The sequence below is a fragment of the Cetorhinus maximus genome, chromosome 9 (genome assembly GCF_964194155.1).
Source record: "Cetorhinus maximus chromosome 9, sCetMax3.hap1.1, whole genome shotgun sequence".
NCBI lineage: Eukaryota > Metazoa > Chordata > Chondrichthyes > Lamniformes > Cetorhinidae > Cetorhinus > Cetorhinus maximus.
The window spans coordinates 11,461,999-11,481,940 of record NC_135887.1 but is presented as its reverse complement, the minus strand read 5'-3'; the positions used below and the strand labels follow the sequence as shown (position 1 = coordinate 11,481,940).

Genomic DNA, 19,942 nt, shown 5'->3' with positions numbered 1-19,942 from the left:
TGTCTTTTAATGTAGTGTGCTTGAAAATTAATTATTTTGCATACACACCCCACCCCCTTATTGGAGATACCAAAACAAGTTTACATTGTGATGAGTCAGCTGTTGCTCATAAAGACTTATTTGAGAATTAACATTTTAATTGGCTAGATTGGCAGAATTGCACCCTTTAATGGAAATCCTTTTAATGGGAGCATTAATTTAAAGAAAGAGTCTTGTCAGCCGCATTTTAATTTATATGAAAAAAGAATTCGAGTTAGTTTTACCAACCTCATTGCTTTCCCTGCTTTGGAACAAAAGTTTTTTTTTCTCCCTCACCTTTCCATGTCAACTAAGGGGCTCTGCACAGAGCTTCACCAATGTTGCTTTGAGCTGGCTATTTGGATTTATGGCAGGGAAGCCTGGGGTGGATGCTTTCTCTTTTCTTCCCCACGTGAAAACAGCTGGCTTCCATTTAGTGCAGCTGAGATTGAGGATTGAAGATTTATCTTGCTCTTTCCAGTTCCACTGACTGTTTAACTACAGTTTTTATGTATAACACTGCTCTGATTCTGTTGATTGACGTTTACCTTTTTGAACGGTGAAATAAGTGCTCTAAATCCAGTTATACATAGCTACAAGTTGTAAAATTGTGACATTGACAAATGAATTTAAAATGTACACCAGTTTTATTGATCCTTCATTTGTTCATCATTCATGTACAATAGAATATCCACTATTCAGGATGTGAAAATGCCACAAATCACAGCCTATTTCTGAATTAGCCATCCTCATGAGATCCATGTGGTTTCTTGAGCACCGTGTCAATGATTGGCATTTTCTATTGTTCTCTTTCTTCTATAGGGGGTATGGTTGGTTATATTTCTCACCTAGTAAGCAAGAAGCCTTGGCTAATCCAGAGACAGGAGTTCAAATTCCCCCGCGGCAGCTGGGAATTTAAATTTGGTTAATTGAATAAGTCTGGAATAAACAGTTTGCATCAGTAATGGTGATGATGAAACTACTGGATTGTGGTGAAAACCTATTTGGTTCACTTTAGGGAATGACATCTGCTGTCCTGGCCTTGTCTGGCCTAGATGTGACTCCAGGCCCACAGCAATATATTTGACTTTTAACTGCCCCCTGAGATGGCCTGGCATTCCACTCAGTTGTATTCAGAAAGGCAGCTCGCCACTAATTTTTCAAGGGCAATTAGGGATGGGTAATAACTGCTGGCTTTCCCAGTGACAGTCCCATGGCATGAATTCATTAACGAAAGAAAATGTCATTTTTTTTCCCCCATCTCTGTTTAGGTAGGTGGTATTGTTGTCATTTTTTTTCTTCTAGAAATACCATTCTTACCCTTTCCTTAAAGTTCTGAATAATAACAATTAGATCAAATGTGGTGGATGAACTTCCATTGAAGAGTGTAGATAATTGCATCAAAAAGATGGTCTGCTTTACATTATCAAATATAAATGTTTTAGGAATGTTTTATCTCTCCCTCAGCATAATCTGGCTAAAATACTAAGCCTGAGTCTGTTCAATGAATGTAAAGGGAAGGAAGGTAAAAACTTGGTGTTTCTAAAAACTATCTGTTTGCAAAACAGCATTGTAGCACCAACCTCCAGGATGGATTTGAGCCCAAGTCCTTCTGATGCCACAATGTCAGAGTGGTTTGAATCTTTCAGCACCGCAGCTTGTGTCAGATATCTAGCCTATTCTTTGTACTTGTGTATGTTGTTTTATCAAAACGTTTTTTTTTCAATTTCTGCATTGATTTTGAAACTTAATCCGGTAACACTAAATGTGATAGTGGCTCACCCTCATCTCACCCTCATTGCAGTAAACAAAAGAAAAGGTTGATCAAAAATCCAATCAAACGAGCAGACATCAAGACCACACCAAAATACTTCCTCGAAAAGGCAGGCAGAAGTAAGATTTTGTTTTAAATTTTCATGTCTAATTTCACACACTTCTATTCAAAAGTAAATATAACAGTATTTCTAAGTGATGACCCCTCTAGATTTTCTTTGTGCATGGCCTGTTCATTCCAAGCACACGCACTCTTAAAGGGGACATTTTGTGAAGCGATGCCTTTCAGGTTGCTGCCCGTATCTGCATGTGTGCATGCGCAGTTTACAGGGAACATTGTTTCTGAGATGTCTGAAATGGAACCACATTAGTCAATACATCAACTCATTTTGAAGCAAGAATTTGCAGTATGTTTTTATGTGAGCCTTGTGCCAGATTGTACTTTTAGAAGACTTCACAGTTTCAAATGTCTAACTGTTCTTATGTTTTGCGATGTACTGTGTACATTTCCTCCTCTGAAAAATAATTTGCAAAATTGAGGGGAAAATTATGTATTGAAAGTGGAGTGTGAGTGTTTTGATTGTTTTTTTTAAAAAACTAGCAGTCACTAAAATGTTGGCTAAGGCTATGTTTAACTTATTTCTGAATTATTGCCTCAAGTATGAAGATAAAATTATTATATAAAAGATACTTTTACTATTTTTTATAAATACCAGGAGGGCGCGTGCCATGTTGGGTGGAAGAGTTATATGACGGAGTGATAGCATATAAACATGATCTGTAGTAGCAGAGACAAATGGGTTAGCACTCTTTTGATTTAAAAGTGAGATCACCCATGTTCAATTTCTAAAAGTCTACTTTAACATTGGAGAATAAAATGATGCAGTAATAATTGTTTGAAATCAAATGGCAGAATTTTGAGTTATGTGACATTAAAGTTCGCCTGAATGGGGCAGGTTAGATTCTCTGTTGTCCAATTGTTATGCCAGCTATTTGTTGGAGAGTTGAATGTGTAATGAAACAAAAACAGAAAATGCTGGAAAAACTCAGCAGGTCTAACAGCATCTGTGGAGAGAAAAACAGTTAATGTTTCAAGTCCGCATGACTCTTCAGAGCTAAAGAGAGTTAAAATGTGATGAAATTTATACTGTTTAAGGGGGGGTGGAGCAGGTGAAGCTGGATAGAAAGCTAGCGATAGGTGGAGGCAAAGGAGAGTTTAGCAAAGATGTCATGAACAAAAGGACAAAGGGGTGTTCATGGTAGTGGTACTGGCTGTAGGAGGTGCTGATGATGGCAAATTTGTTTCAGATTTCCAGCATCCGCAGTATTTTGCTTTTATATGAATGTGTAATGAGATGCAGCGCTGACAGTATGTTGCGAGTCTCGTGATTACTGATATATAAATGTTATATTGCAATAGGGAAGATTTGACGTATGAAGATGGTTATCGGAAAAATAATTTGAACATTTTAAGACTAAACGAGGATGTAGGAAAAAATGCTGCTGTTACAAGTGCAGTTTGTGCTGCAGCTCTGTATCCCAGATAGCTTCACTGAAATTAATCTTTATACTTTTATACTTTCCTGTTTCTCAGAAAAATGATTCAGAAGAACAAGAAAAAAGAAAAACCTAATACAAGTCTGCCAGCCACCACGGCTTAACAAGGCTCCACTGACAGCTCATGCAGCACTGCCAGGAATGGTCAGGATTGCGTAGTCTCATGCCTTCCATATGCACAGCAGTTGAAAAGCAGAGCATCTGAAAGCCATGTACAGATCACCACAAAATTATGCTGAACAGTGCTATTGTTTACAACTTTTGTATTTAAAAAAAATTTGATGTTTATCTAAAATTAGTATTTTTTATAAATATTCACGAGCATAGTGATGTTGGTATGATACTCCAACTGTGGTTTCTTGTATTTTTTGTTTGAACTTTTAGAAATAATCAGTATTTATATATCATGCAACTATTGTGGGAGTGAGGATGTGGTCTTCATACACACTGAAATTGGTAATTTTTGATACAGGAAGCTGCAGTTTAAATACTTTAAATTATTTCTCATAAGAATTTATTGTATGGAAGTTACTCTGTGTAACAGATACAGTTACATATATAACAGTGTTGGCAATAAATATCTGGCATAATTTAGGATAAAGTTTAAATAAATGCTTATGGAGTAGTTAATCTTCAACAAAAAAAATCATGATTTGTTTTATAATTAGGTCTAATGTTAATGTAAAGAGCAAAAGTTCTTGTCAACACTTTATCTCATTGTTTGAGATGCAGTATTCTATAAAATTAAAAATGTGTATTTCATAATTGACATTTCTAGATTGTGCAATGGATTATGTATTTTATAAGAAGAGTCTTGAATTAGTTGATGCAGGAGCATGAGACTGAAGGTAAAGTCAAAGAGCTATTCTCACTCTTGCAAGCTATTGTGCTCCCAATTGTTATTTACAGCCTGCTATGTTTTTATTATTCATGCTCTGAATATGGGCGAAGTTGACGTTTATTGCCCCTAGTTTTTCTCCATGATAGTGAGCCAACACCTTGAACAACAATTAAGACTCAGCCATGCTAGTGTGGAACCGGAGTCACATATAACTCATACTCAGGAAGGACAGCAGGTTTAATTCACCACTTTGCTCTCACATTTGCGTTTCTATCCTCGATCTGCTGCAATATTCCAGTGAAACTCAGTGCAAGCTCGAGGAACTGCACTTCATCTTCCAATGAGACACCTTATAGTCTTCTGGACTCAACATTGAATTCAACAATTTCAGACCATGAACTGTCCCCCATTTTGAAAGTTTTTTTTTGCCTTATACTGGTCTGTATCTTGTTTTTGCTTTTGGACAGAGTTGTTCATTCTCCTAAGATAGAAACAAAAAACTACTGCGGATGCTGGAAATCCAAAACAAAAACAGAATTACCTGGAAAAACTCAGCAGGTCTGGCAGCATCGATTGAGAAGAAAAGAGTTGACGTTTCGAGTCCTCATGACCCTTCAACAGAACTAAGTAAAAATAGGAGAGGGGTGAATATAAGCTGGTTTAAGGTGGGGGGCGGGGGGGAGAAGTTGGGGGGGGGTGGGTGGTTGTAGGGACAAGCAAGCAGTGATAGGAGCAGTTAATCAAAAGATGTCACAGATAAAGGAACAAAGAGGTGTTGAAGGTGATATTATCTAAGAGAATGTGCTAATTAAGAATGGATGGCAGGACACTCAAGGTACAGCTCTAGTGGGGGTGGGGTGGACAGACTGACAGGGCATTACAGGTATAGATTTAAAAATAAATGGAAATAGAACAGCACCTCATCTTCTGACTAGGCACTTTACAGCCTTCCGGACTGAATGTTGAACTCAACAACTTCAGATCTTGAACTCCATCCCCACCCCCTTTCCGTTTCTTCCCCCTCCCTTTTGTTTTTTCCAATAATTTATATAGATTTTTCTTTTCCCACCTATTTCCATTATTTTTAAATCTATACCTGTAATGCCCTGTCAGTCTTTCCACCCCACCCCCACTAGAGCTGTACCTTTGAGTGTCCTGCCATCCATTCTTAATTAGCACATTCTCTTAGATAATTTCAACACCTCTTTGTTCTTTTGTCTGTGACATCTTTTGATTATCTGCTCCTATCACTGCTTGCTTGTCCCTACAACCACCCACCTTAAACCAGCTTATATTTCACCCCTCTCCTATTTTTACTTAGTTCTGTTGAAGGGTCATGAGGACTCGAAACGTCAACTCTTTTCTTCTCCGCCGGTGCTGCCAGATCTGCTGAGTTTTTCCAGGTAATTCTGTTTTTGTGTTGTTCATTCTCCTGCCATTCACACTCAATCTGGACAAATGCTTTGTTTCTTTGCTACAACCATTACCCACTCCCTTCACCTTTTTTTATATGACATCCCTTCTGTTCTTCCTCGCCCTCAGTCCTTTCAACAGCATAAGACCCATTGCATTTCTACCTTCCTTTGATTCTGAAGAGTCATATTTGACTTGACGTGTTAACTGTGTTTCTCTCTCCACAGATGTTGCCAGACCTGCTGAGTATTTCCAGCACTTTCTGTTATTATTTCAGATTTCTGGCAGCTGGAGTATTTTGTTTTTATTTAAGGACAGCAGATTTTCTTCCCTAAATTAATTAAGCCCTTACAACAATCCAACAGCTTCATGGTCACTTTTACTGAGACGGTCCCCACCACATACATCGGCCACATTTATCCCAGGCAGTACCTAGATGGAGCAAATGAGGTTAACAGTTTTCCATTGCCATCACATTTAATTACAAAGGTGCCGCTCATAACACATTAAGTGTACTGGCTATTCCAGGCAATTCAGTAAGCTTTTTGCACCTCATTAAAGTACTGTTAATTATTGACCTGAGGAGCTGAATGTCTCCGTATAGCAGCGTCACTGTAATGCAAAATGCTTCAGAAGAAAGGAATGAACTTGATACGATGCCTGTCTATTGCAAGAGCTTTCCACTCCATTTATCTTTTTTAATCCCCAGGGACAGCTGATTGAAGCTGTTCAAAGTCTCCACTCCCTGTTAGCCTCCCATAGATGTTGGCAGTGTGAACAGTTGCTATAGACTTTAGGAAGCTTCAGTCTGCTGTTTGCTAAATCTATGGGTTATCTATGGGTTTCCAGTTAACTAAATCATTATCTGTTATGGAGAGGCCTGAGAATAAATTTTTACAGTAAGCATACCGAATCCGTAAACAGTACTATACTGTGTATGACTTGAGTTGGTCCGAGTCTAGTGGAATGCCTGAAGTGGTGGCTGCGGCTAAGGGCGGTGTGTCTCGCAAGGTGTTGAAGCAGTCGCTAACTAAAGTCACCAAGAAGCCACCCAAGAAGTGGGAGAAATCTCGCACGCAGAGCTATTCCACTTACGTGTACCGGGTGCTTGACCCAGGTCCACCATTCTACCAGGATCTCGTCTAAGTCCATAGTGTTATGAATTCCTTCATTGTTGTCATTTTCGAGTGCATTGCCTCAGAGGCCTCACCTTATTCACTACAACAAGTGCACACCATTTTGACCTGAGATCCAGAGCGCCATCAGCCTCATGATGCCATAAGACATAGGAGCAGAAATTAGGCCATTCCGCCCATCACGTCTGCTCCGCCATTCAATCATGGCTGATAAGTTTCTCAACCCCATTCTCCCCGTAACCTTTGATCCCCTTACCAATCAAGAACTATCTAGCTCCGTCTTAAATACACTCAATGACCTGGCCTCCACAGCCTTGTGTGACAATGAATTCCAGAGATTCACCACTCTCTGGCTAAAGAAGTTTCTCCTCACCTCTGTTCTAAAAGGTTTTCCCTTTACTCTGAAGCTGTGCCCTCAGGTCCTAGTATCTCCTACTAATGGAAACATCTTCCCCACGTCCACTCTATCCAGGCCTTTCAGTATTCTGTAAGTTTCAATCAGATCCCCCCTCCTCCTAAACTCCATCGAGTATGGACCCAGAGTCCTCAAACGTTCCTCATATGTTAAGCCTTTCATTCCTGGGATCGTTCTCGTGAACCTCCTCTGGACCCTCTCCAGGGCCAGAATATCTTTCCTGAGATACGGGGCCCAAAATTGCTCACAATATTCTAAATATGGTCTGACCAGAGCCTTATAAAGCCTCAACAGCACATCCCTGCTTTTATATCCTAGTCCTCTTGAAATAAATGCCAACATTGCATTTGTCTTCCTAGCTACCAACTCAACCTGCAAGTTAACCTTAAGAAAATCCTGGACTAGGACTCCCAAGTCCCTTTGCACTCCAGATTTCTGAATTCTCTCCCCATTGAGAAAATAGTCTATGCCTCTATTCTTCCTACCAAAGTGCACGACCTCACACTTCCCCACGTTGTATTCCATCTGCCACTTCTTTGCCCATTCTCCTAACCTGTCCAAATCCTTCTGCAGCCTCCCCGCCTCCTCAATGCAACCTGTCCCTCCACCTATCTTTGTATCATCTGCAAAATTCGCCAGGATGCCCTCAGTTCCTTCATCTAGATTATTAATGTATAAAGTGAAAAGTTGTGGTCCCAACACTGACCCCTGCGGAACTCCACTAGTCACCGGCCGCCATCCTGAGAAGGACCCCCTTATCCCCACTCTCTGCCTCCTGCCAGACAGCCAATCTTCTATCCATGCTAGTACCTTGCCTCTAACACCATGGGCTCTTATCTTACTGAGCAGTCTCCTGTGCGGCACCTTGTCAAAGGCCTTCTGGAAGTCCAAGTGGATAACATCCATTGGCTCTCCTTTGTCTAACCTACTCGTTACCTCCTCAAAGAATTCTAACAGATTTGTCAGGCATGACCTCCCCTTGATGAAACCATGCTGCCTTTGCCCTATTTTAGCATGCACTTCCAAGTATTCTGAAATCTCATCCTTAATAATGGACTCTAAGATCTTACCAACGACCAAGGTCAGGCTAATTGGCCTGTAATTTCCCGTCTTTTGCCTCACTCCCTTCTTAAACAGGGGGGTTACATTAGCGATTTTCCAGTCCTCTGGGACACTCCCTGACTCGAGTGATTCCTGAAGGATCACCATTAACGCCTCCACTATCTCTTCAGCTATCTCCTTCAGAACTCTGGGGTGTAATCCATCTGGTGCCAGGGGACCTGGCCAAACACACCGTCTCCAAAGGCACAAAAGCAGCCACCAACTCCATTTTAACCATTCCAAAGATTATAACCAGAAGGATTTCACTTTCACAAACCAACATAATTTAATTGCTATTTCAGCTGGTCAATGCTATGGGATTATTACAATCGGATTTTTTTTAAACTAAAGTTGAAGTGAATCCCTGGCCTTGATCTCCTACAGATTGAGCAGTCACCATTTGAAGTCTATTAGTTCAATAGCTTTGATCAAAAGGCAGAAACTGAGACATTGTAAGTATAAAAGTTTGTGTGCAAAATCACACATCAAAATAAGATGTAAACTGTTAACACAGGTAGGTTATGGGTGTATTAAATGAGTTCCCACCCAAAGCACCAATCAGCTCCTCTTTCCCTCCCCCCACATCCCACCCTGGAAAGTTACCCATCACGTTGACAGCATTTCTCTCGAGGGAAAATAGGAGCTAATATCTACATCTGAAGTTGTTGGTCAATATTAAAACCAGAGAACTGTGAAATGCCTAGTAGACCCATTGTAGCAGTGTAGAAGATGGAACACACATCAGAGCTGGACAGGGAATTGAAGTTGCTGGCAAAAATAGCTTGGGATCCCATTCGTGGCCAGAACAGGGATATTCACAAAAATGGTCACCTAATATGTATTTCTAATCCTCCTATTTGTTTATGGGATGTAAGTATTGTAGGCAAGGCCAGCATTTGTTATCCATCCCTAATTGGATCTATTGGGCCAAATGTTTGGGTTTTTTTGCGGTAAAGCCTATGATCTAAATGGTGAGAGATTACAGAGCTCTGAGATTCCGAGGGATCTGGGTGTCCTAGTGCATGACTCTCAAAAGGCTAATATGCAGGTACAGCAATTAAGTGGGAAAGCTAATAGAATGTTATGGTTGCGAAGGGAATTGAATACAAAAGTAGGGAAGTTATGCTTCAGTTATACAGGGCACCAGTAAGACCACATCTGGAGTACTGTGTACAGTAGTGGTCTTATCTAAGGAAAGATGTAAATGCATTAGAAACAGTTCAGAGAACTTTTACTAAGCTAATACCAGGAATGGGCAGGTTGTCTTATGAGGAAAGGTTGGACAGGTTCGGCTTGTATTCACTGGAGTTTAGAAGAGTAAGAGGTGACTTGATTGAAACCTTTAAGATCCTGAGGGTTCTTGACAGGGTGGATGTGGAGAGGATGTTTCCTCTTGTGGGAAAATCTAGAACTAGGGGTCACTCATTTAGGACAGAGTTGAGGGAAAAATTATTTTTCTGAGAGTGGTGGGTCTTTGTAACTCTCTTCCTCAAAAGGAAGTGGAAGTAGAGTCTTTGAATATTTTTAAGGCAGAGCTAGATATATTCTTGATCGACAAGGAGGTGAAGGGTTATTGGGGGTAGTATTGGGGAGGTTACAATCAGATCAGCCATGACCTTATTGAATGGAAGAGCAGGCTTGAAGGGCCGAGTGGCCTACTCCTGCTCCTAGTTCATATGTAAATACTATGTAAATTTTACCCTTATGTCTTCTGACTTACCATAAGCAACGCCATTGGAGATGTTCTGGATCTATTAAATGAGAACAATTCAAAGTGAAAAGCATGGTTGAAAAAAAAACCCTGAACATATAAAGCATGAAGCACCTGCTGACCACTTTAGCAATTATTCTTTGTCATTTTTGTTCTCATACTGCTGTTCTCTACCCAAAAATGGCTTATTTACTTACAAAGCTTCACATTTTGTCAGACCACCAGCAAATGCCATGCAATCAGAGATGATCAATATAGGAGGTATTTCCTAATCATCTTTCCTCTGTTTAGTAAAACCCTAATATGACGCATTCAGTGTTAGGCAATCACATGGTGAGAATACGATACATTTGACTTGCCATGAGCATTGTGATGGGAGAACCACTTTAGTTTACTGAACAGTGTTGACTTTAAATCAAAATGCTTTGTAGAAAACCTTGAACAACATTGACAGCCTCCAGACCATTTTAACTCATTGATCAGCAAAGCAGATCCTTATTTCGACGAAAGACTTGCATTTATATCGGGCCTCTTGTGTCCATAGGGCACACTTGTACCATTATCCAAAACGATAAAGAACTCTTATCTAGTCTCTACTGTTTTTCCCAAGTACATTTCTCATAGCCACAGTTAGACCACAGCATCCATAAGCAGGGAGAGTCACTTGTGAACCAAAAACTGGCCCTTACTCTCATGAAGTGGTGTAGCCCGGGTTTAATAAAACCCTGAATTGGGACAAATTGTTTACTGAAGACTATTTGGGATACACGCCGCATTCGCTTATGACCTCACGATTTGGAAGATATAAATTGATGGATAACTGTATATCGGCTAAACTACCCTACAGCTTTCTTTAGATGAAATTACATAGAAAAAAGAAAGGTCAGTAAGATATTACGCAGTTCAATAATAAAAGATAAACAAACAAAAATGTACCTTGGTAAATAAAAGATAGTGCCGTGAACTGTTGGCTGCCAAGTGGTATAATGGTCTACTTATTTTGTCACAAGCAATAAGTGGAAATTACATTTTGGTCTCTATTCATTTGGTATCAAAACACCCTTTAACTCGATTGATTTTTTTAACAGCCATTTGTTTCTTCCTGCAGTCAGAATTTCTCCTACCTTTCATTTTGAAACAGTGAAGTGGAGCAACCTTCAGCATAACTCAGAGATTCAGAAAACAAAATATAAAGACAATGTCCTAATTGTCACAACAACAGTCACTTCCGCTGCACTGTCAGTTACTCTGCTGAACTGCTTTTATGGTACTAATAATTCTAGTTTATTCTGTCTGGCTGTTGCACTGCTGCATTCAAAATTGCATATCTGGCAATTTAGAGCAAGTTTGATACCTAATTAACAGTAACGTCCACAGTAAATAGGCTTCCTGAATTTTTTCAAATTGTTTACCCAATGATGCATCAAATCTTAAACTGGATTTCCAAATCTAACATTTGCATTTTAGGTTAAACATGACTCAGTTAGTGACACACTTACCTCTGAGTCAGAAGGCTGTGTGGGTTCACATCCCACTCAAGAGACGTGAGCACACAATCTAGGCTGTCACTTCAGTGGATTACTGAGGGAGTGCTGCACAGTTGGAGCTGCCGTCTTTTTGCTGAGATATCAACCAAGGCCCCGACTGTTCTCTCAGGTGAAAGTAAAAGATCCCACAACACTATTTCAAAGCAGTGGTAGGGGAGTTCTCCCCGATGTCCTGGCCAATTTTCAATACTCAACTCCTAAAACCTGATGATCTTCTTGTCATCACACTGCTGTTTGTGGGACTTTGCTGTGTGCAAGTTGGCCGCTGTGCTTCCAGTGACTGCACTCTAAAAAGTACCTTGGGATATCCAGAGATATAGATGCATTATATAGATGCAACTCTTTTTTTCTGCATTTTATTCATCAAGTGTGATTGGTCATCTTCATTTTCCCCACATTAGGTGGGCATAAAAGATCCCATGGCACTATTTCGAAGAAGAGCAGGGCACTTATCCCTGGTGTTCTGGCCAATATTTGTCCCTCAATCAACAACTCACACACAGATTATCTGGTCACATTGCTGTTCGTGGGAGCTTGCTGTGTGCAAAGTGGCCTCTGCATTTCCTACATTACTTAAGTGACTACACTTGAAAAGATGACAGTGTGTTGGAGGAAGGTTCAATTAAGGCATTCAGAAGGGAATTAGACTGTTATTTGAAAAGGAAAAATGTGCAGGGTTACAGGGGAATGGCATTAGGTGAATTGCTCTTTGGAGAGCTGGTGCAGATACAATGGACCGAATAGCCTCCTTCTGTGTTGGAACAATTCTATAATACTTCATTGGCTGTAAAGCGCTTTGAGATGTACAGTGGTTGTGAAAGGCACTGTATAAATGCAAGTCTTTCTTTAATTTTTCCTGCATTTTCATTGTTAGGTTTCCAATATATTCCTGTCCATCCTAGGCAGCGTCAATGCACTTAGAGGGCACAGTTATTTTTGCATTATATCACGGCGATCTAGACCTGCCACCTATTGCGTGAATCGGTATTCATTGAGCTTATGAACTCATCACCTCGCGCAGCTGAGTTCAACTTTAGTGACACCACGTATGCCCAAATAGATGGTGTTGCCATGGAATCCACTCTGGGCCCAGCTCTTATAAACATTTTTGTTGGGTTCCATGGGAAACATATCTTTGATGGAGTGACACCTAACCTCCTACCCCTTGCATATTTCCGATTTTTGGATGATACTTTTGCTATACTTAAATTTGCAGCTGCGTGTAATAATTTCCTTACATGTCTTAATGGGCTCCATCCTGCACTCAAATTCACTTTTGAAATAGAGCAGTCAAATGAAATCCCTTTCCTTGACGTACTAGTTGAGAAATCTACCAAGGGTTTCTCTACCATGGTCTATCACAAGCCTACCTTCACTGGTCAATACACACATTGGGATTCTTAACAGTTCCACATGCTAAAAGATTGGCCTTATCGGCAACCTTGTAAATAGGGCCTGAGCCATTTGCTCACTATGCAAGCTTGATGCTGAAATAGGGCGCATCAAAACCATCCTGTGGGATGACTACCCTGATCAGATCGTTTTACGATGTATATCGCACAAACTTATGAATCGGCCCAAGGCTTTCACTTTTGGCCCTGGAAAGTGCCCAGTCTACCTCAGATTACCCTGTAAGGGCAGGGTATCTCAAAAATTTGAGCAACAGGTGATGCTAGCCGTTTCATGCTGCTACTATGCAGCAACAACACGAGTGGTATTTCTGGGGAGGCTGTGGCATAGTGGTATTGTCTCTGGGCTAGTATTCTAGGGACCCATGTTTGAATCCTACCATGGCAGATGGTGAAATTTGAATTCAATAAAAATCTGGAATTAAAAGTGTGGTGATCACCGTGAAACCATTGCTGATTGTCGTAAAAACCCATCTGGTTCACTAATGTCCTTTAGGGAAGGAAATCTGCCGTCCTTACCTGGTCTGGCCTACATGTGACTCCAGACCCACAGCAATGTGGTTGACTCTTAAATGCCCTCTTTCAAGGGCAATTCAGGATGGGCAATAAATGCTGGCCTAGCCAGCGATGCTCACATCCCTTGAGTGAATAAAAAAAATTAACAGGATGCTACCATTGAGCCAAAAATATGTTCTGCCTATCACACAAATGAGTAATGTGGTGTATACAGTTCAGTGCCATTGTGATGCTAGGTATGTAGGCTGCATGTCCCAAAGACTGGCAAATTGTTCAGCATGTCCCTTCTGCTGTTTGCAATGGGCAAGGTACAGACTGTACCCAACCAGCCTATGCTTGCAAAACTCAAAACACACTGTCCAACATTAGATGTGATTCTGCGATTGGACAACATTTGCTAACTAATCCTCAGTGTGCCAAGAATTACGCTGACGACTGATTTAAGATTGCCAGTCGGGCTCACAATGTGGCGCATTTTTGTGTACTCGAAGCTACATATATTAATACACAGGGTCCTGTTCTTTGTAGACAGAAAGAACATGTGCACACATTGCACCTGTTGCAGCTAAACAAAATAAGTGACAACCATTCGCTGGTTCATTCCCCAGGGCAATGTCTTGACCAATCAGAGTCAAGCTGCCTGGTTTAAATTGCAAACAATGCTCGGCAGTTAACTGTCAGTCACCATCAACTGGTGCATCCTCCATGGTAACACTACCAATCTGAGTCCACTTGCCAACCAATCAGCACTCTCTTTTCATACAGCGTACATTGTTGTTTCCCCTGACGTCGGCATTCCCTGGCGAATTGTCCAGATGAGTGCAAGGCCAAAAAAAAACGCCTCTTCTTTTCAGCAGGGCTCAAATTATATTTTGCTTGAATGACAAAAGTAGCAGGGGTCCCTTTAGTTCAGGCTGGCCTGTTCTAAAAAGGCTACACAAAACCTGTGCACCATTTAGACTTTGAAAGAAAACATGGCAGGGCAGGGCAGAAGTGATTTAGAAGAGAAAAGACGACAGAGAAACATTTACACTGAAACCACTCTCTACCCCCCCACCCCCAAAAAAAAGGAGAAAGGATGGTGGACACAAACACATACACACACACACACACATGTAGGAAGTGCCTGGGGCATGTTGGATTGAGACTGACTGACTGACTCAGTGAAGTTGCTACAGCTGGTGACAGGTGACTGGGCGGTGACCTTTGAGGGGGCGGGGCTGGGCGGGGCGCGGGGTGACCCGGAAGTAGTTGCTGGTTGACAAGGAGCTGGATCAAGATGGCGCTGCGACCGGGCTCAGGTGGCGGCGGCGGCGGCAGCAGCAGCAATGGCAGTGGCGGCAGGTACAACGATTCTCCATTTGTGGTTATTGTTGTTATTCAGCAATTAGATCCGATGATGAATTATGATTGTGCCGGCGGCAGGTTAAATGTATCACTGAGAGCTGGTGGCCGCCCCTCTCTGTCTTGAAGATGATGATATGGGGGGTGGGGGGAAATGGGGTTAGTCTGGGTCAGTGACCAGGACACCCCCCCCAATGGATATTTACCCCCCTGAGTGGCCTCGATACAGCCGGAAAGCTCTTGTTTCTATCTATCTTGGTCTTTTAATTTACCTTTACTTTGATTCAACTGTATGTGTGTGTGTTTTTTAATAATAAATAAGCTGCGAGCCCTATTCCCGATTCCCCCAAAAGAATTGTAAATGAAACTTCGTGTTTCCCTCTTTCCTCCCCCCCGCCCCACTCACTGTTTAAAAAGGGTGGGTTGGGGCTGAATAAAAGGGAATGCAGCATCCCATTCCCCCCCACCCACCACCACCACCACCACCTCCTTATTTTCAAGCTGCAGTCCTGCTACTTAAATGAAACGGGAAGCTGATGTGCTTTACACTGAATAATTGATGTTCCAAAAGGAGATCGTGCTTCATCTATCTTTCATCCGGCCCTATCTCTTTTCATCGAGCATTACTAATTTAGGTGGAAGTCGCTGGGCTCAACGCGATCTAACAAAACTTGAATTGTGATTTCCTCCTAACTCTTTGCCCTCTTTCTCCCCCCCCCCCCCCCCCCCGCTTCAACCTCATTTATTAAAACGATTAATAAATATGTGTAATCGGGAAATAAAAGTATTCATAGCTCACTTAAATGTAACTCCAGTGATCTTTGCAATTTGGAGTTTGCCAGGAAAAGGATAAGGGGATAAACCAGTTTTGGAATTGCTTGATCTCCCCAGTGAGTGACTGTGAATATGGAATGAACTATATTTCTCATGCTCAGCAGGTTAGGCTGTATCGAATTTTTAATTTTGGGTACTTCTGGGATGAAAAGAGAGTTTGATCTTGGTGTTGGTTTAATGATGTCTGCTGTGTATTCTCTATTGCATTTTGTTGCATGAGTGGATTTTTTTTTGAAAGGAACAAAAAAGACAAGAATTTGTAAGCCGAGGTACTTTGAAGGCTGTTTTTTGCTACTAACCATTTTAGTTTGATGCAGTAGTGGCCAAGCTGTTTAGGGCAGTGATTATGGCTTTTAGAAATCCCCCTCCCACCCCGCCGGCAAGCAGGAATGCTGAGCAGATATAGTAGATGCCAAAGTTGATCCAATAATTTTGTCATGATTGAATACTTAATTTCTCCTCTTCTTCCCCTTCTCCCTCTCCATGTTGGCTAGACGTGTAATTCAAATGAATGAATTTTACTAGCTTAATTTTAAAAGGCATCTGACACCAAGGTTGATGATTACTGGATTGAAGTTGCTGAACATTCTCTCCATTTCCTCGATGTAGTGAACATCTCAGACATTCCTGTTAAATGTGGCTATTATTTAAGAAGTCTCTCACAGTACATCCCCCAACGCATCCTGATCTCTAATTTATAATAGACTGTAATACGAAACTATATGAATCAACTATCTATTTTTATAAGGTTCCCAAAACCAATTATATTTAACGCTGTGGCATATTAAGCAAAGTAAGATTGTATGGCATTTGTGTTAAAATTGTCACGTTTAGACTGGCTGTTGCACTTAGTTTACTAGGAAACATGAGAGCTGTATTGATTTATTGGAAATTTGAGTATTGAAAAATGTCCCTTCAGATAGAAGTGTTGAGATTGTTAACTTGCGAGTTGAAGGATTATGGGGAAAACATCCCTCCCACTCATTTACACTCTGCCCCCAGGCTGCACAGTGCAAGCTGTATTGGAAGTTTTCTTTTTTGTTCCGACTTTTTCAGAGAATGAACAACACAAAGCATGGATACAGTGCAGAACTGACAATTCTGTTGAAATGCTGTGAGCCACGTAAGAATTGAGGCTGAACATGTAAAAGTGCACAAATCTTTAGAGCAACCAGAGTTCATTACTGTTGACTTTTAAATCTTTTAAAGAAACATGGGGGAATGAAAATAGCTACATGATAAACTAGCTGCATTTCAATTTTAAATTACATATGTGTGATTTGATCTGTGTAGGAAAGTGGAATATTTGTAACTAAGGGCTGCTTCTCGATCCTAGATGTAACTAAGTGTTATTTAAGAACTAGTGGAGACCCGCAAGACATTTGCAGCGAAATTAGTATCTAATACGGCAGTACTTCCTTAAATCCCAGTCCATGGCATTCCATCCTTCCCCATGCAAACTCTCTCATGCCATACCCAATCCCACCCCTACCATCAGGTTAACCAGCTACAGTAGTGATGTTTAATCATTTTGCTCAAGTTTAATGCAGAGCAATGTACCCGTGATTACCCAAAAAAACCCCAAAAACAATTTATTTTGGCTTAATCATATTTTGTACATACAATGTTAAATTCTGACTTTCGCACTACAGGTTGAGTATCCTTTACCCGAAACCCTCGGGGCCAATTGTGCCTCAGATTTCAGGTAATTTCAGTTTTCGGATACCGCATATAGGCCTATGCCTACATTCATTATAATGGCCGAAGCCAAGGCTACCTATAGTCCAAAGTAAATAAAATGGCTAGAAAAGTAAGATATACCACTGAATAAGAAATACAGGGTACCTGTAATAAGTTTACAGATGAAGGATACTCGACCTGTATTTCATTTTTGATCTGTTGTTGTGAGCTGGTTTTACAGTTGTTGAGAATTGACGCAGTTTATGATTCTGTTATTTTGGCCTAATTTGTGCAAGACGTTTTGGCCTTTGGCACTTGGATAAAATGAGCAGCAGAGTAAACTGGGTGCAACAGTTTTAGTGTTATGGTACTGATCTAGCAATCTCAAGGTCATGAGTTTCAATCCCATCATAGCAAGTTAGTACTTCACCAGTATTGCCCACATCCCCAAGAACAAATATGAAAAAATTGTTTGGCTAACATGGTGGAAGGTGGAAATAGCCGTAAGAGTTGTTTGCATGGAAATCTATTGTTAATCAATTGGGTGAATATTGGAAATACTTAATAAAACTGCTCAGTAGAGTATCTCTTGGTATGAAAAAATATGTTCAAGGTAGCTATTTTATGGTTATTGGCACAAACTAAAGCTTTACTTTGCAGACCAGATCTCTGGAACCTTTATTATCTGCAACTTTTGAATGTGTTACAACTTTGAGATTCATATATTAAATATTGCCCTAAGTTGTATATATATTTTTCATATTGACTTATGGAAGTAATATTTCATGGCTTCTATGACACTAGTATAACTAAATTATATTGTGACTCTCAGATTTTGCAGTTGATAAAATGCCAGCTCTCCTGAAGTATTTCTGGTGAGCCAAACAAAGGGACTGTCACTCTTGCTCTCAGCTTTTCTTTATAGCTCCCTCATTCTGACAATGGGCAATGGCCGATTTATATTATTGGTCTTGTCATTTTTCCCTCCAGCCCTTCAGTTGCTGGCCTCTCTCTTCCCCATGTAGCACAGCTTTGTGGTTCATTGTTGAGTGTGGGAGCTCACTTTTTTTAGTGCATGGGGGAAGGGGATTGGTGCTTGCATATGCCTGCTTTCTATCTTTTGATTAAATTTTATAAATATTGTTGTGATTTGGACAGATTAGTACTAATAGTCTTGTTTGGAGACTTGTATGACTACTCTGCCTATAACTTCTGTCAATGTGATGGTGCATTCAATGAAACCAGTTATCACTAGAAACCAAAGACGTGTTGGAGGGGTGGTGGGGAGCAATGAATAGAAAGAATAAAGTGTTTTAAGGAGGAATCTGCTGCAATTTATTCACTGTATTGGCAATGCGTTAGAACTAACACTTATAGCAAATACAGTATTTACTGGCACTGGGGTGGGGTCAGCTGCACATGTTCCTGGATCTTTGTGTATGTAAGCAATAGCACGTTAACGTATTGTGGAGTAACTCAACCTCAGGTCAGTAACACCACAGGGAAAATTGTTCACTTGCCCAGTTTAAAGAAACAGACCTACTGAGTGAGAGCACTAGCTCTAGATGGAAGATAGCAGTGGCAAACACAACTAGCCAGTTATTTCCAACTAAGACTGCAATGTAGCACCATCATGACTTGGGGGCTTGCCAGGACAATAGTACATCCTAGAGATAAACGTTTACGAATAATTGGCCATTAGATTTAGTACTGAAAGTCACATGCAAACACAAAATGTCCCAAAGTGCTCCACAGCCAGTGAACTACTTTTGAAGTGTAATGTAGGGAAACACTGCAGGCAATGTGCACACACCAAGGTCTCACTAACAGCAGTGAAATAAATGACCAAATAATGCGTTTGAATGAAGTCATTGAGGGACAATTGTGGGCTTGGATATCGGAATAGCTCCAGTGCCTCCTTCAATGGTACTATGGGATTTTTAAAAAAATTTATCTGAGAGGGCACAATAAGCCTTTGTTTTACATTTAATCCGAAAGATAACACCTCCAACAGTGTAGTGTTCTTGTCAGTACTGGACTAAAATATAAGCCAAAATGATGTGCTCAAATCTCTGGAGTAAGGCTTGAACCCAAAGCTTTTGACTTAGAATTGAAAGTTCTCCCACTGAGCCAAGGCTGACACATTTACCCGTTTAAAGCTGCACTGAGTCATGTTGCATGAGTAACCTTGTTAGTACCTTTTTGTTGCCTACAGGCCACTTTCTATACTAAATTCAACGTCTGATTATCCTTAAAAATTTACCTCTAAGATGCCCTGTTGGATTGTCAAGTGATGAGTCATAATGATACTCTGATGCAGAATAAGTTCCGGTTTGAAGTGGAAAAACCTGCTAGATCACGTTTGTCACTAATATTTTCTTTCCAGAGCCAGTGCTGTCACTCAGTAGGTCTGATTTTCATAAACTGTGCTTAGTGCAAGTGAACGTCTATCAGCCAGATTTCTTGTTCCAAACCTACTCACCTAATGTACTGGTGCTAAGAACTTTTTGTCAGAAATTTATGTTTCTGAAGCACAAAGTAATAAATGTGTTTATTTATGAGATGAAAATATGCAATGCTGAATTCCTGAAGTAATTCCAAATCTTCTGAAGAAACGTCAAACTTTAAGTGGTGGGAACATTTGCTT

The 19,942-nt window shown here is 40.6% G+C and overlaps 2 protein-coding genes across 6 annotated transcripts in view; both read left to right on the top strand.

The window, feature by feature from the left end:
- The window catches only part of ddx52 (DEAD (Asp-Glu-Ala-Asp) box polypeptide 52), a 34,068-nt gene extending 29,951 nt beyond the window's left edge, over nucleotides 1-4,117 (top strand). The window contains exons 14-15 of one of the 2 annotated variants that reach the window (XM_078548040.1): nucleotides 1,823-1,911; nucleotides 3,386-4,117. In XM_078548040.1, coding sequence (XP_078404166.1) covers nucleotides 1,823-1,911; nucleotides 3,386-3,393 — 97 coding nt within the window. In that variant the 3' untranslated portion in view covers nucleotides 3,394-4,117. Of the gene's footprint in view, nucleotides 1-1,822; nucleotides 1,930-3,385 lie in introns of those variants that run through there. The other variant, XM_078548039.1, reaches the window with a different exon arrangement.
- A 10,569-nt stretch (nucleotides 4,118-14,686) lies between these two features.
- Nucleotides 14,687-19,942, top strand: part of synrg (synergin, gamma) — a 129,881-nt gene continuing 124,625 nt past the window's right edge. For 2 of the 4 annotated variants that reach the window (XM_078548036.1, XM_078548034.1), the window contains exon 1: nucleotides 14,687-14,781. In XM_078548036.1, the coding sequence (XP_078404162.1) occupies nucleotides 14,717-14,781 (65 nt within the window). In that variant the 5' untranslated portion in view covers nucleotides 14,687-14,716. The remainder of the gene's footprint in view (nucleotides 14,782-19,942) is intronic. The other 2 variants (XM_078548038.1, XM_078548037.1) reach the window with 2 other exon arrangements.